General features: G+C 36.1%; 2 protein-coding genes across 2 annotated transcripts in view; both read right to left on the bottom strand.

The window, feature by feature from the left end:
* Window positions 1-29: 29 nt before the first annotated feature.
* The window catches only part of LOC141441430 (uncharacterized), a 43,635-nt gene continuing 31,834 nt past the window's right edge, over window positions 30-11,830 (bottom strand). The window contains exons 24-28 of the mRNA XM_074106162.1: window positions 3,379-3,544; window positions 2,813-2,948; window positions 2,038-2,111; window positions 1,627-1,743; window positions 30-1,380 (exon numbers count right to left, since the gene is read on the bottom strand). Of these exons, the coding sequence (XP_073962263.1) occupies window positions 1,240-1,380; window positions 1,627-1,743; window positions 2,038-2,111; window positions 2,813-2,948; window positions 3,379-3,544 (634 nt within the window). The 3' untranslated portion in view covers window positions 30-1,239. The remainder of the gene's footprint in view (window positions 1,381-1,626; window positions 1,744-2,037; window positions 2,112-2,812; window positions 2,949-3,378; window positions 3,545-11,830) is intronic.
* Window positions 4,113-11,830, bottom strand: part of LOC141445371 (uncharacterized) — a 7,951-nt gene continuing 233 nt past the window's right edge. The window contains exons 2-7 of the mRNA XM_074111215.1: window positions 11,709-11,739; window positions 9,019-9,121; window positions 6,647-6,698; window positions 5,741-5,906; window positions 4,564-4,665; window positions 4,113-4,239 (exon numbers count right to left, since the gene is read on the bottom strand). Coding sequence (XP_073967316.1) covers window positions 4,216-4,239; window positions 4,564-4,665; window positions 5,741-5,906; window positions 6,647-6,698; window positions 9,019-9,121; window positions 11,709-11,739 — 478 coding nt within the window. The 3' untranslated portion in view covers window positions 4,113-4,215. The remainder of the gene's footprint in view (window positions 4,240-4,563; window positions 4,666-5,740; window positions 5,907-6,646; window positions 6,699-9,018; window positions 9,122-11,708; window positions 11,740-11,830) is intronic.

The following is an 11,830-nucleotide window of genomic DNA, read 5'->3' as shown; positions in this document are numbered from 1 at the left end:
TTTGGTCATTTGACAAATCAAATACAAAGTCACAGATGAAGATATTTATTAACACAATCAAATACATCATGTTTATGAATAATTCAAATAAAATATTGCGCGTCGTTTTAAATTGAACAATTATTTATTAATTCACCATCGAATATTAAATCACATTTTTGTGCTTGCACAGCCTTATTATTTAAAACTGTCTTTGATGAAATTATGAAAAATAAAGTAATCAAAAATGAGGCTTCCAGAGCGTTCTATTAATTAAAAACAATACAGAAAATATAACTTAATTTTCTCCCCATTAAGTACGTTCTAATAATACTCGTATTGTACGTACAATTGAAAATCAATATTTATGACAATGGACTATAGACTAAACATAATCTACATGGCACCAGTCTCACAACACACTTTGTTCAAAACATTCACATGGGCAGTCTACTTTCTTTCGCGTAAATGCTTCTGGAATGTCATTCGTAGCATTCAGTCTTTGTTGTCTATTGTCACATTCGTTGTACAATTGGGGAAGGCTATGGAGAACTTGTTGCTATAATTATTATGGCAATTTTTTTAAATCTTATTCTACCAAAGTCTCCACCAGACCATTTTACCATAACTTTACTCTTTCAGTGTGACGCATGAAATTTTAGCAGCCTTCCCCATGTTACTAGGCGTAAACTTTGCTGTATAAGCATACGTCAGTCCTTTATAAATCATTTCCAATGTCATTACCTGATAAATTAGCCGCTTGCAGCTGCAGGTAAATTTCTCAATTATTTAACTAATTCACCAAATTACTAATCGTAAAACACTTGTCATGCAATAATTGACTAAACTTGTTGATTTAGCTGGTTCAAATTATTAATTTAAAATGTGGATTGAAAAATAAAATATGAAATATATCGTAGCTATTAATTTTCTTGTTGCCATGACAACTTTAGCGTTTACGATAACTGGAGTATTTTATAGTGCCACAAACTTATCTGGCCCGGTGATCAAAACTGGAACTAACGCCGCAACCACATCAATATTAACTTAGCGGCAACACTATGCACCAACAGCGAAGCCATAACCGGACCCGATACGTTTGTGGATCCTTTACAGCTATTTTGTGACTGAAATCTTAAACATAACCTTCGCCACTGTTGTCAAGCCATTGAGAAAATAACATTTAACTATGTATCATCATTAATTACGATTATATTAATTATACTTTTGTTAAAAGCTAATCTAAAGCACCTTTCCCTTCTAACCCATCTCCGCGGGGTCGTCATTCTCTCTATTAGACTCTCCGAGAGGCTTGCCTCTCTTCTTGCAAATGGTAATCAGCTTTGCATTCATCTTTTTAAGTTTTTGATTTTCTTTCATTATGTCGGTCAAATGCTGATTCTGGAAATAAATATTTTTAATGTTAGAAACAATCTTCATACGCTAAACTACTACTAGTTGATATTATTAACTTTATACGTAGCTCTAAGAATATTCAAGATCTTTACCTAAAACGCATTTGATCAAAAAACTTGACCAAGACGCTTCACTAGTGTCGGAAGTGATTGACAAGCACGCCATTTTTGTAATAATTTTTTGAATAAGTTGGAAACTATATTACATTCATTTATAAACTAAGCATCATACCTGAACGATTGCACTGCCGGTTGCTACATAAACAGGCGACATCATCGGGACGGCACTAGTCATTGCGCGTAGTTGCAGCTCCAAAGCGGTTTTTTGTTGTGACAAATTTTCCATGGCCTGTAAAAATAATAGAAATAAATAACTAGTACAGACTGGCAGTATAATAATAATAAGTAATAAATACTTTGCATAGTATAGGACAAACTAGCGATCGAAGGCTTTTTTATCATCTTTTCTTAAGTCGCGAAAAAAGTGTTACCAGAACTACTTACGAGAAAGATAATTAAAGATTTTTAGGGTTACCAGAACGAGGTAAGCTTTACATTGCTACGGCCAATGCCAAGACTAGCTGGTCGTGCTCTATTAGTGGAATCATTAACTCCCTAGTAAAAAAATAGTTCTTTGACTGACCATCTTGAGTTGTTGCATTTCACTACGCTGCAACTTTGAGTCGTTATCGCGTTCGACTTGGTAGCTCAATATATCTGAAATAAAAGTAAATCAAAACTCATTCTTGGTTATTTTGAACACCATACTACTGTATCAAGTGAAGTTCATAATAAAATATCCGTGTAACAAAATCTACCACAGTCTGTTTAAAATACCGATAAAATAAAATTACATTTGATCGACTGCAAAGAGTTCGTTAAAAATATTTTTTTAATACCTACTTAAGCATTTTTTGCTGACTATACTTGAATTATTGTCATCTATACTCCATTTATTTTAATATTTGAAACTTAACGGTAAAATTTGCACACGTTTTTAAATGAAACAACGAAACTATTTCAAATTGTGTTAACTTTTATAACAAAAACATAATAAATAAATACCGCTAATAAATGGACATGTAGATATTTTAGTCCATTTGTGTACGAAATAGCGAGAAACGTGTGTTACAATTTGACCGTTAAAGCAAAACTTCAAGTCAGTTCGACCACTGGAAGTAAGTTAAATTCGATTTTCAAAATTAGACCCACGAAAAGTTAAATGAAAGCTTGTAAAGAGGCGTAAAATTCAAGAAAACTTACTCTATATTCCATTTATTCTTATATTAAAGTTTAGATATTTAGATCGAAACGAGACATAAACTTGGCCAAAATCGGATGAAAACTATGTGAAAATCCTAATATTTCCACGCGAAATTTCGTAACAAAGTGCTATATAACCTGTTAGCATTGCGTACCTTCTGTGGTCTCAGTAGAGGCGTCTGCGCACTGGACCGCAGAGTTTCGGTTCTGGTCGTGCATGCTTTGCCGCTTTTTGCGCACAGACATCGCCTTGCTGCCGGTTTCTTTCTCTACAAGCGCCTCCAATTTAGCCTAGAATGCCATAATGTCGTCAATGGGTATTGAAAATTTTACTAATGCAGCACCCACTTAAAATACTCTGCTAATAATGTCGTTCAGAACTGGAAACGAAGGATCGGTTTTCTTTGTCTTTCTCATTTGAATCTTCAGGAAAGCGAGTCTCGAGTGACATTAACATTCTGATTGTACTATTTGATTTTCAACATGCTGACGAGGCCGAAGATGTAGATGTGTCTGTTTTTTTTTTTAAATAGCTGCGCATAAATTACACCCTATATATTAAACAAACTAGCACAAAGTTTATCTTATTACTTTTTGCATGAGTATCACTGTAATGGTTATTTGCTACGGTTGGCGTTCATATTCATATTCATCTAATTACTACATGATGCATACATAAAAGTAAATAATTATTTGATCGGTCTGTTTAGCTCTGTCTCACCTCTAGCGCGTCCTTCGCCTCTTTCAGCCGGCAGAGCTGTTCGTCTCGCTCCCGCAGGTATGCGCCGCACGTTTCGCACTCTTCGTCGAGCTCCTTGCACCGTTCCTTGCATTCCTCGAGCTCGCGTTTGCAGGACTGCAGTTCTAATTTGGTGGCTTCTAGCTCCCTGTGTATATGACAAAAGTTTAGTTTGACCCTAAAACAGGCCATTATAAAGTAGAAAAGTAGTGCATTATTGCTTAGGCCTGGTAGCAGGCAATTGCTTGCTGAGCCGCGGCGAGCATTGTGCTTTTATCAAAATAGAAGTTTTTGGTTAAAAAATTTAATACAAGCTTCATTGTTGACGGTATTTTTTGTCGACTTCACTTGTATTGTCACTCAAACTACATTTGCATACCAAATATCAAGTCGATGCCATTAACCGTTGAAGAGTTCCGTCCTGCGGAGACGATCTCGGGCGGACTGGCAGGATGTCACTACCAGATTATTGTATTGTCACGCAATGTACATAAGTATATATTAAATTGTATAATATTTTATGTTGGTACGCTATCGCATTGGATGTCCTATAATGATAGTGTAATGTTTTATTAAATAAATAAATAAATAAAGTATGTCAAACTACGCGGCAGAGGCGGAGTTAATAGGCGGAGTGGGTTGGACGGGTTTAACGAGACTTACTGTATATCAGCCTTGTTACGGGCAGCGCGTTCCGCACTCTTCTGCATTTAACGAGCGTGGCTTTCAGCTCTCCGTTCTTGAACCGGAGCTCATCGACGCAGCGCTGCAGACTCTTATTCTTCTCTACTTCTCGGTCGAACGACATACGGTCCACTACTACTGAGTGGAGATTTGCCCAGTCTGGAAACAGTATTTGTAATCATAGAAGTAATAATAATAAGAATAATCTAACCAACAGAAAATTTGAAGAACCCCGACATTGCCATTTTAATATCTCAAAAACGGTTGGTAAATTTTAATTAAATATAGCTAAGAACAACCACAAACAAATTCGCCTTCACGAATTTTAAGTCGGGAGTTAAAAATAGAAATTTCATGATGCATGCAGTATGTGTTGTATGTAGACCTTTTTATTGTACAAAAACAAAGCCGAACTTATTCTTATCCTTATAACTCAGCAGCACTAAAAAAATCTAAACAAAAAAAAAAAGGTTAATCTTTTACCTTCATCCGTGTTGACCGAGGCGTTTGCGAAACTGCGCTTAGGATCCTTCTGCGGTTCATACTGGCGTTCTGCAGTTTTTCATTTAGTTTCGTGATTTGATGCTGCAAAACCAAGACTTAAAATGTACTCAACTATACAATAATGTTTTAAACTTTCAAGATTGTAGCTCGGGACTCAATAAAAAATAGGAACGTACGGTAAGAAAAATAAATGGTTTATCAATTTTTAAACAAGTTCCTATCAAATGAATATGTTGCTAAAGTCGAACTTTCAAGTTGACAGACAGGTCTATTGGCACTATTGTTTCATGAGATGCAAACGATTATCAACTTTAGGGTGGTAGACCACATATTTTGGCTGATGGTACAACCCGCAGCACGCAAGTGTAGGTAAAACTGAACGTTAATGCCCAAATGTACAAAATAATGTATACCACGCGCCATATAAATCTGCCTAAAAGTTCATTACTCAGTTTTGACGCATTTTTGAGATGTTTTTTTTATGCGACGTCTTTACGTTACTCCCGGATTGTGTTCGAATCGCTTAACGGTATAGTGCCTATTCCATTATTGGAATTATGCCTTTATAGTTTTTGTGGTACTAGTCGTGGCAATGAACTTTTAGGCAAAGTTAAGCGGCGGAAGGTATATTGCGCGGGACTGAGTGATGATGCCGAGGCTGTAAGCTCCTTACGAAACTAAAGATGTTGATAAACAAGTCCCTCATGGATCTAAAGATAAAGCACTATAATAATTTATATAGCTTATTTTATTATCGTGTTTTACCATAAGAAAGAAAAAATCCTGCGAGGATTCTTCGGTATACAATTTTGTTAAAAAAGCTGACTTTTGTAGTCTATCATTACTTTTACCAAGATTTATTAAAATTAATTACAGTTTTTATCTACTTAATGAGCTCTAAACCACAATACCCCACTCACTCTAGGTATTTTTTTTGCACCCCCCCCCTATATTTTTGTATAGGGAGCCCCTCAAAAACATATTTATAAAAACAATACAATATTTTTATTTTTTAAACTGTAGCTCCATCCGATAGGCTGTAAAACCTGTGTTACAGATGGACGGAAAAACGGAGACGTGAGTGACAGCAATAGAGCACCGTTTGGACCCTTTCGAGTACGGGAATCCTAAAAAAGAGGTTTAACAGTGAACCCACCTGCAGTGCTTTGTTATGGTTGGTGAGCTGCATGCATTGCTCGTCTCGCTCGCGCAGGTACTCGGCGCACGTCTCGCACTCCGCATCCACTTCGCGGTACCTCTCTCTCAACTCTTCTAATTCTTGCTGATAGAACTCCAAACGTTCTTTCAGTTGTGATACTTCACTATAAATAGTAATAAAAAGTAGAAATAAACGGCTAGTACAATTAGATGTGCCGTGCCGTGCGCGAATTTATAATGAAACGGACTCATCTATACTTTGTTTTTTTTTTTAGCATTAGAAAAAGGGTAAACAATCTTGACGAGCCTTTTTATTGAAATCATTAAAAAAAAACAGTTACTATTACTTATGATACCAAAATAATGTAAAATATCATACGTCCTTGCTAATTGTTACATATTTGCTTTGACTTATTTTTCAAAAGTATTTTTCAATAAAAAGGCACGTCAAGATTGCTTACATTCTTTCTAATGCTAAAAAAATTAAGTATATTTTCACGAGTGTCTTTAAAAGGGAACTATGGGACCTGGATCCGATTGCATAACATAGTACATACAAGCAAATAGTAATAGCGATTTTGTATTGAACTAATACTATAGCGTGTACTACATTATGCAATTGGGCCCTGTTGTGCGAGACTTTACGCAGCAGCGAGCTATTGCCAACTACAAATTTCGGACTCCAGCATAGCGGTTGGAATGCAAGGGGAAATTGTCGCACTATTTTCCCAAGAATATCGTCATTACGGCTTGCTACCAACCCTAAACCAATGTATACCAACCACTCTATCAAGAGAGAAGCGACTTAGAAGAAAAAAAAATACTTCAAAATTAAAAATATAAAAGCAAAACACTTGTTCACCGACGGACAGATACTTTAATAATATTATTTGAGTGAACGAACCTGGTGTCACCACTATCTAATTTGTTAACCTCGTCCAAAGTGTTCAAATGATCTGAAAAAAAAAGAAGAAAAATAATTAGTTCACTAAAACAAATGTTATGTAAATCAAGGTCATCCACATTCGCACAAATGCTTGGCTAATGTTGAAAATGTTTACGAAGAAAAAACAGAATGATAGAAGTGTAACTTGAACGTGATGAGGAAAGTGTGATAAAGATAAACCATTTGTAGGCTCTGAATTTCTTGAGTCAGATTTTGACTAAGTAGGTGTGTCTAAGATCATTCGAATGAATAAGAATCATGTTTTTATAAATAAAATCCATCTTTCGTTTCATTTATTTCCATTTTAATATTTGTACAGTGTACGAATATTTGTGCATGTGTGTGCCCCTATCATGTAGGTATTTGTGACAGATTTTTTTTATCTCTGAAATGTGATGCTATATTGTATTTCGATCCAATCCAATCCAATCCAATTTATGAAAAGTGTAAACAAAGACGCCATTTATCCGATCACAGACATTCAATGATGTGAAGACCTAGAACCTTGCAGGTAGGCAGGTAGGATCTTGTGCAAGGTCCGTCCGGATTGCTACCACCATCTTGCTCGCTAATCCTGCCGTAAAGCAGCAGTGCTTGCACTGTTGTGTTTCGACGTGGAGAGTAAGACAGCCGGTGAAAGTAGTGGCACTTGAGGTATCCCATCTTAGGTCTCTAGGTTGGCAAATACCAGGGGTATTGCAGATGTTTATGGGCGGTGGTGATCTCTTGCCATCCAGTCGAATAAAAAAAAAAACTTATTGCAAAATAATTAATTTGTTCAGTAAATCGATTAAGTTATAGTTTAATAGATCAAAGTATTTTTGTCTATTTTATTATTTACAATACTTGATTTCATTCCAGACTGTTTATTTAATTATAATAGCAGTAACTATTTGTTTAATTTTAAGGAAAGTAAATAAAAATCGCTTATAGGTACATCCACGCATCAATCGATTTTTAAAATGTCAAATTTTCCACCATCTCTATGCTAGTCTATGCGACTACAGATTATACACATGTTTCAATCAAGAAATAACGTCAGATTTTGACGAAGATTTTTCAAATGAAAAATAAATATTGAAATCAAGTGAGTTTTGGTGAAAAAAGTGATTGATTAGAAATCTAGTTAAAAGACACGAATTATACATTAATGTGTTATTGATTCGATCCAGTAGTGTTTATACAAGAATTTTGATGAAATCGGTTTGTTTATACTTTTAATAAATTGGATAGGCATAACGTATAATCCTTTTTTTCATTTGTCACAATTGGGATGCACCAAAATAAATAACCTATAGTTTTTATTTTATTTTTGGAAAGAATAGGATAGCAGATTCAGATAGCATTTTCATCGATTTTAAATTTGGATGAGTATTATTTTTTTAATTTTTTTTACGAAATACGCTGGATGACGTCGCAGTGAGAGAATCACGTTCCATTGCCTAGAAAAATTCAGGTCGTACATAACATAATCTGTGGCATTACAATGTGACAAATTGGTGACAATAATACAAGCACGGCTTAGGGTCCTAAATGAACCATGACAAACAGTTTTATTTATTTCTCTTCTTTTGGCTTCGATTATTCCTATGTTTGTTTAATGGTGTGATAGTAAATAGATATTTTTTATTAAAATCTTATATTTAAATTATTTTACATTTACTTGTAACGTCGTAATTTAATAATTTAATTTGTAAAAATACGTTCGAAATACTCGTATACATTTGGGACTTTACGATAAATGACAACTGTTTAAAGCTGGGTTCGCATCATGTGATTAAAGTTCTATCTTTGTCACTCTTTGCTATTATAAGCAGGATAGCAACATTTCAAACTGTCAATTTGCTTAAGAGTGTAGACCTGCTTTATAACTGCCTTTGTGACGGGACACTGCCGGGGTCAAATGAAGGTCACTACTTAAATTTTGTTTATTTAATTCAGTTTATCATATTTTTGGAATGTGATTTCTGAAAACGCTTCACAAAGCCTATTTCTCCAAACGGTTTTCGATTTATTATACGTTGTCAAAAATTGGGACATCCCAATTCCATGTTGTCACGATTCGCTGGTCGGACTGTCAAGAGAGTTCTAGCGCAAGGTACAGGTAGTGCCACTAGAGTTGAGCGAGGTCACGAGCGCAAGAACATGCCATGTAATGACAGCGATATTTTGAAATGAAATTGAATTTATTTGCATTAAACGTGGAATTACATTGATGTTTGTTAGTATTAATATCGTTCATTTCATTAACGCAATTCATGTAGCTGTGTTTGAATCATTCGCTTTAATTTTCGCGGTACTTACTACTTAACGATAACATGGTATCTTACCTTGCGTGGGTTGTGTGACGCGATGCATGTCGTGCAAGCTTTGCCGGCGCCGGCGCCGCGCCATCGCGCTGCCGGGCCGCGACCCGCCCTCGTCGCGGTCGCTCTGAACAATGCATGTAACTTTCTTACCAAGATCAAACAGAAAGATACAGCTCGTGGACGACCAGTCCGTAAAACGTCCAGATTTCACTAATCAATCAATAGGGAACTTACATAACTAAGTAAAAGCGATAATTATTTGTTGAGATAACGGAAGTAACGAGCGAATGAAGTTTGCGTCTATGTCTTTCTGGGAAAAATTATTTTTTCATCTCTCCTGTTCGGAAAGTTTAATTTTCATGGATAGATAGCCGGTGAAAATTGCGTTTTCATCTCTAGGGTGGAAAGTAAATTTTTTCGATTTGAAGTTAGACCTTGTAGGTCCGCGGATGCTACCACCATCTTGCTGCTAATCTCGTGAAGCAGCAGTGCTTGCATGTTGTGTTTTGAGTAGTGAAATAACTGCACTTGGTATTCCATCTTTCTAGGCTGGCAACGCATCTGCAATACAGTTGCAGTGTCTATGGGCGGTTGTGATCGTCTTACCTTAGACCACTCGGAGTCGTGACGAGTCAGACAATTGAGTTACGTCAATGACACTTTTTTTTCACGTTTCGGCATGGCCGTCTAGATGCGCGTCGTGACCAAGGAGCTTATATACAACACTGAGGTTGAAGCGAACATCCGTTTAAAACAAGAAATTTGATCTTTATTACGTCACGAACATATTCCATCTCTTTCTTTAGTTAGGTTAAGAAAGAGATGGAATATAAAATAAGTAATAAAGGTCAAACTTCTTTCGTTCGCATTCAACCTCCAGTTTTGTAGGTATATAAGCTCCTTGGTCGTGTCGTGAACAACTCGATTTTTTTTATAGTCGGCCGTGGTAAGTGGCCAGGTCGAAAGATACCGTTGGAGGTTGGATATAAGTAAATTCAATTTAGTGAATACTGAAATTTAATTTATTTTATTCTAATTTTTTTGTACTATTTTACTTCCTCACAGTCGAAATGAAAAGTAGAGTGTCTAACTCGGGTGAAATTACCCATTTTCCTCGTACTATTTTTTCGAACGAAGTGAGAGCGCCAGAAATATCTCAGGTGAAATGGGTCACTTTCCACCCTTGGTTATCAATCTACTATTCTCAAACATAACATGAAATATTGACGTTGTTTACAAATAATAGGCTCGCCTGCAAGCCCGCGGTCACTCTAGCAGCCTGCAAAGAGATTTCATACAACTTTGCAGGCCGCTGGCCGGCAATGCGACCGTTTTTTGTTTCAACGCGCTCTCGGGCACCGCCTACGCCAACAGCACCCGCTCCGCAGCCGCCGCGCCAGCAGCCAGAGCGACACGCGGCACGACAGGGCGGACTATTGGGTGATTGTGGGTGATTTATTGTTTTTTTTTTATTTCATGTCATGTTTGAGAAAGCATTATACAAGCCTCGGCCGGAACGTGGGGTTGCCGGCCTGCATCCCTATCCGGCCTCACGCGAGGCTTGCATAGTGCTTTTCTCAAACATGCACTAAAATAAATAAAAACTCCTAGAAATCAATTTTTATTCGTAAGACAACTAAAATTGTACTAGACTCAAATTATAACTGCCATCTATATAAGTGTTTATTTCATTCTAACATGATTTAAAACGTTAAAATAATCCCAATAAAATCAAATTGCTATAAAAAACATGACCATAATAACGGACTGCAAAAATAAAAAATCACGTTTCTAAACGAAATTTTTGAAATGACAATGGAACTTATTTGCGAAATGGCTTAAGCCAGTCGAGTCAATCAAAAACAAAAAGGAGACAATGACACTTGTCAATTATCCCGCCAAAACTTTTTTATTGTGTTTGCTGTTCGGCTTTTAGGGCCATTATACACGAACTGCAGCCCATTTAATCAGCTACATTAATACTTTATTATGTAAATAAAATTGTAATTTGACGTAAAACGCGTTGGTAATATTTATATATTTACATAAGTATAGAATATTCATAGTCCTGTGAATTTATTCAGTAACTAATAAATGAACCATAGAAACTCAGATTATTAATTTCAAGTGTGTATATAATAATGGCTTTATCGTGGTATTTGACGTTTTGCATTGAAACAAAAGAATGTTGTCTTGCAGGCCAAGGCCTGCAACAGTATATTTTGAAGCCTGTTTTAAGGAACACAAATAATCACATGGCATGTTTGAGAAATGTACTATTTACTATCGACTTTCTACACCTCTATGAAATTGACATTTAAAGCAACGCGGTTTTATCAAACAATCCTTATCTTTACTAAATATTATAAATGCAACTACTGTTTGTTTCATGCTTTCATGCTTCAAGTACTCAAACGATTGTGATGGAATTTGTTATGCAGGCAGTTTGGACCCTAATAAGACATAGTGGGCGCGCGGTAAACGAATTCTTCGCAGACGAAGTCGCGGGCAACAGTTAGTAATATTATAACGTGAACGCCTACGTGATAAACTGCGAATAATTTCGCTTATCACATGCCTGCGGGAGTTAAGAGATTTTCCTGGAATAAAAACTATTCTGTGCTTAATTAACTAAGTTTAGTTAAGGAAACCTGGTTTTCACTAGGGGTGCAGTGAGGGCTAATTGTGAAAATTTATTGTGATTCACTCACCTCTTCATTCTTGGACTGGAAGCTGCCAGATCTGTAAGTGAAGTAACATTACCTCCTAAAATTATTTCAGAATAAATTTTTGATTTATCGATTAAAACTTTTGCAACGCCACTTATTTGAAC

The sequence above is a fragment of the Choristoneura fumiferana genome, chromosome 2 (assembly GCF_025370935.1).
Source record: "Choristoneura fumiferana chromosome 2, NRCan_CFum_1, whole genome shotgun sequence".
NCBI lineage: Eukaryota > Metazoa > Arthropoda > Insecta > Lepidoptera > Tortricidae > Choristoneura > Choristoneura fumiferana.
Note: the sequence above shows the minus strand (reverse complement) of the source record. Positions and strands in the feature narration are given on the sequence as shown.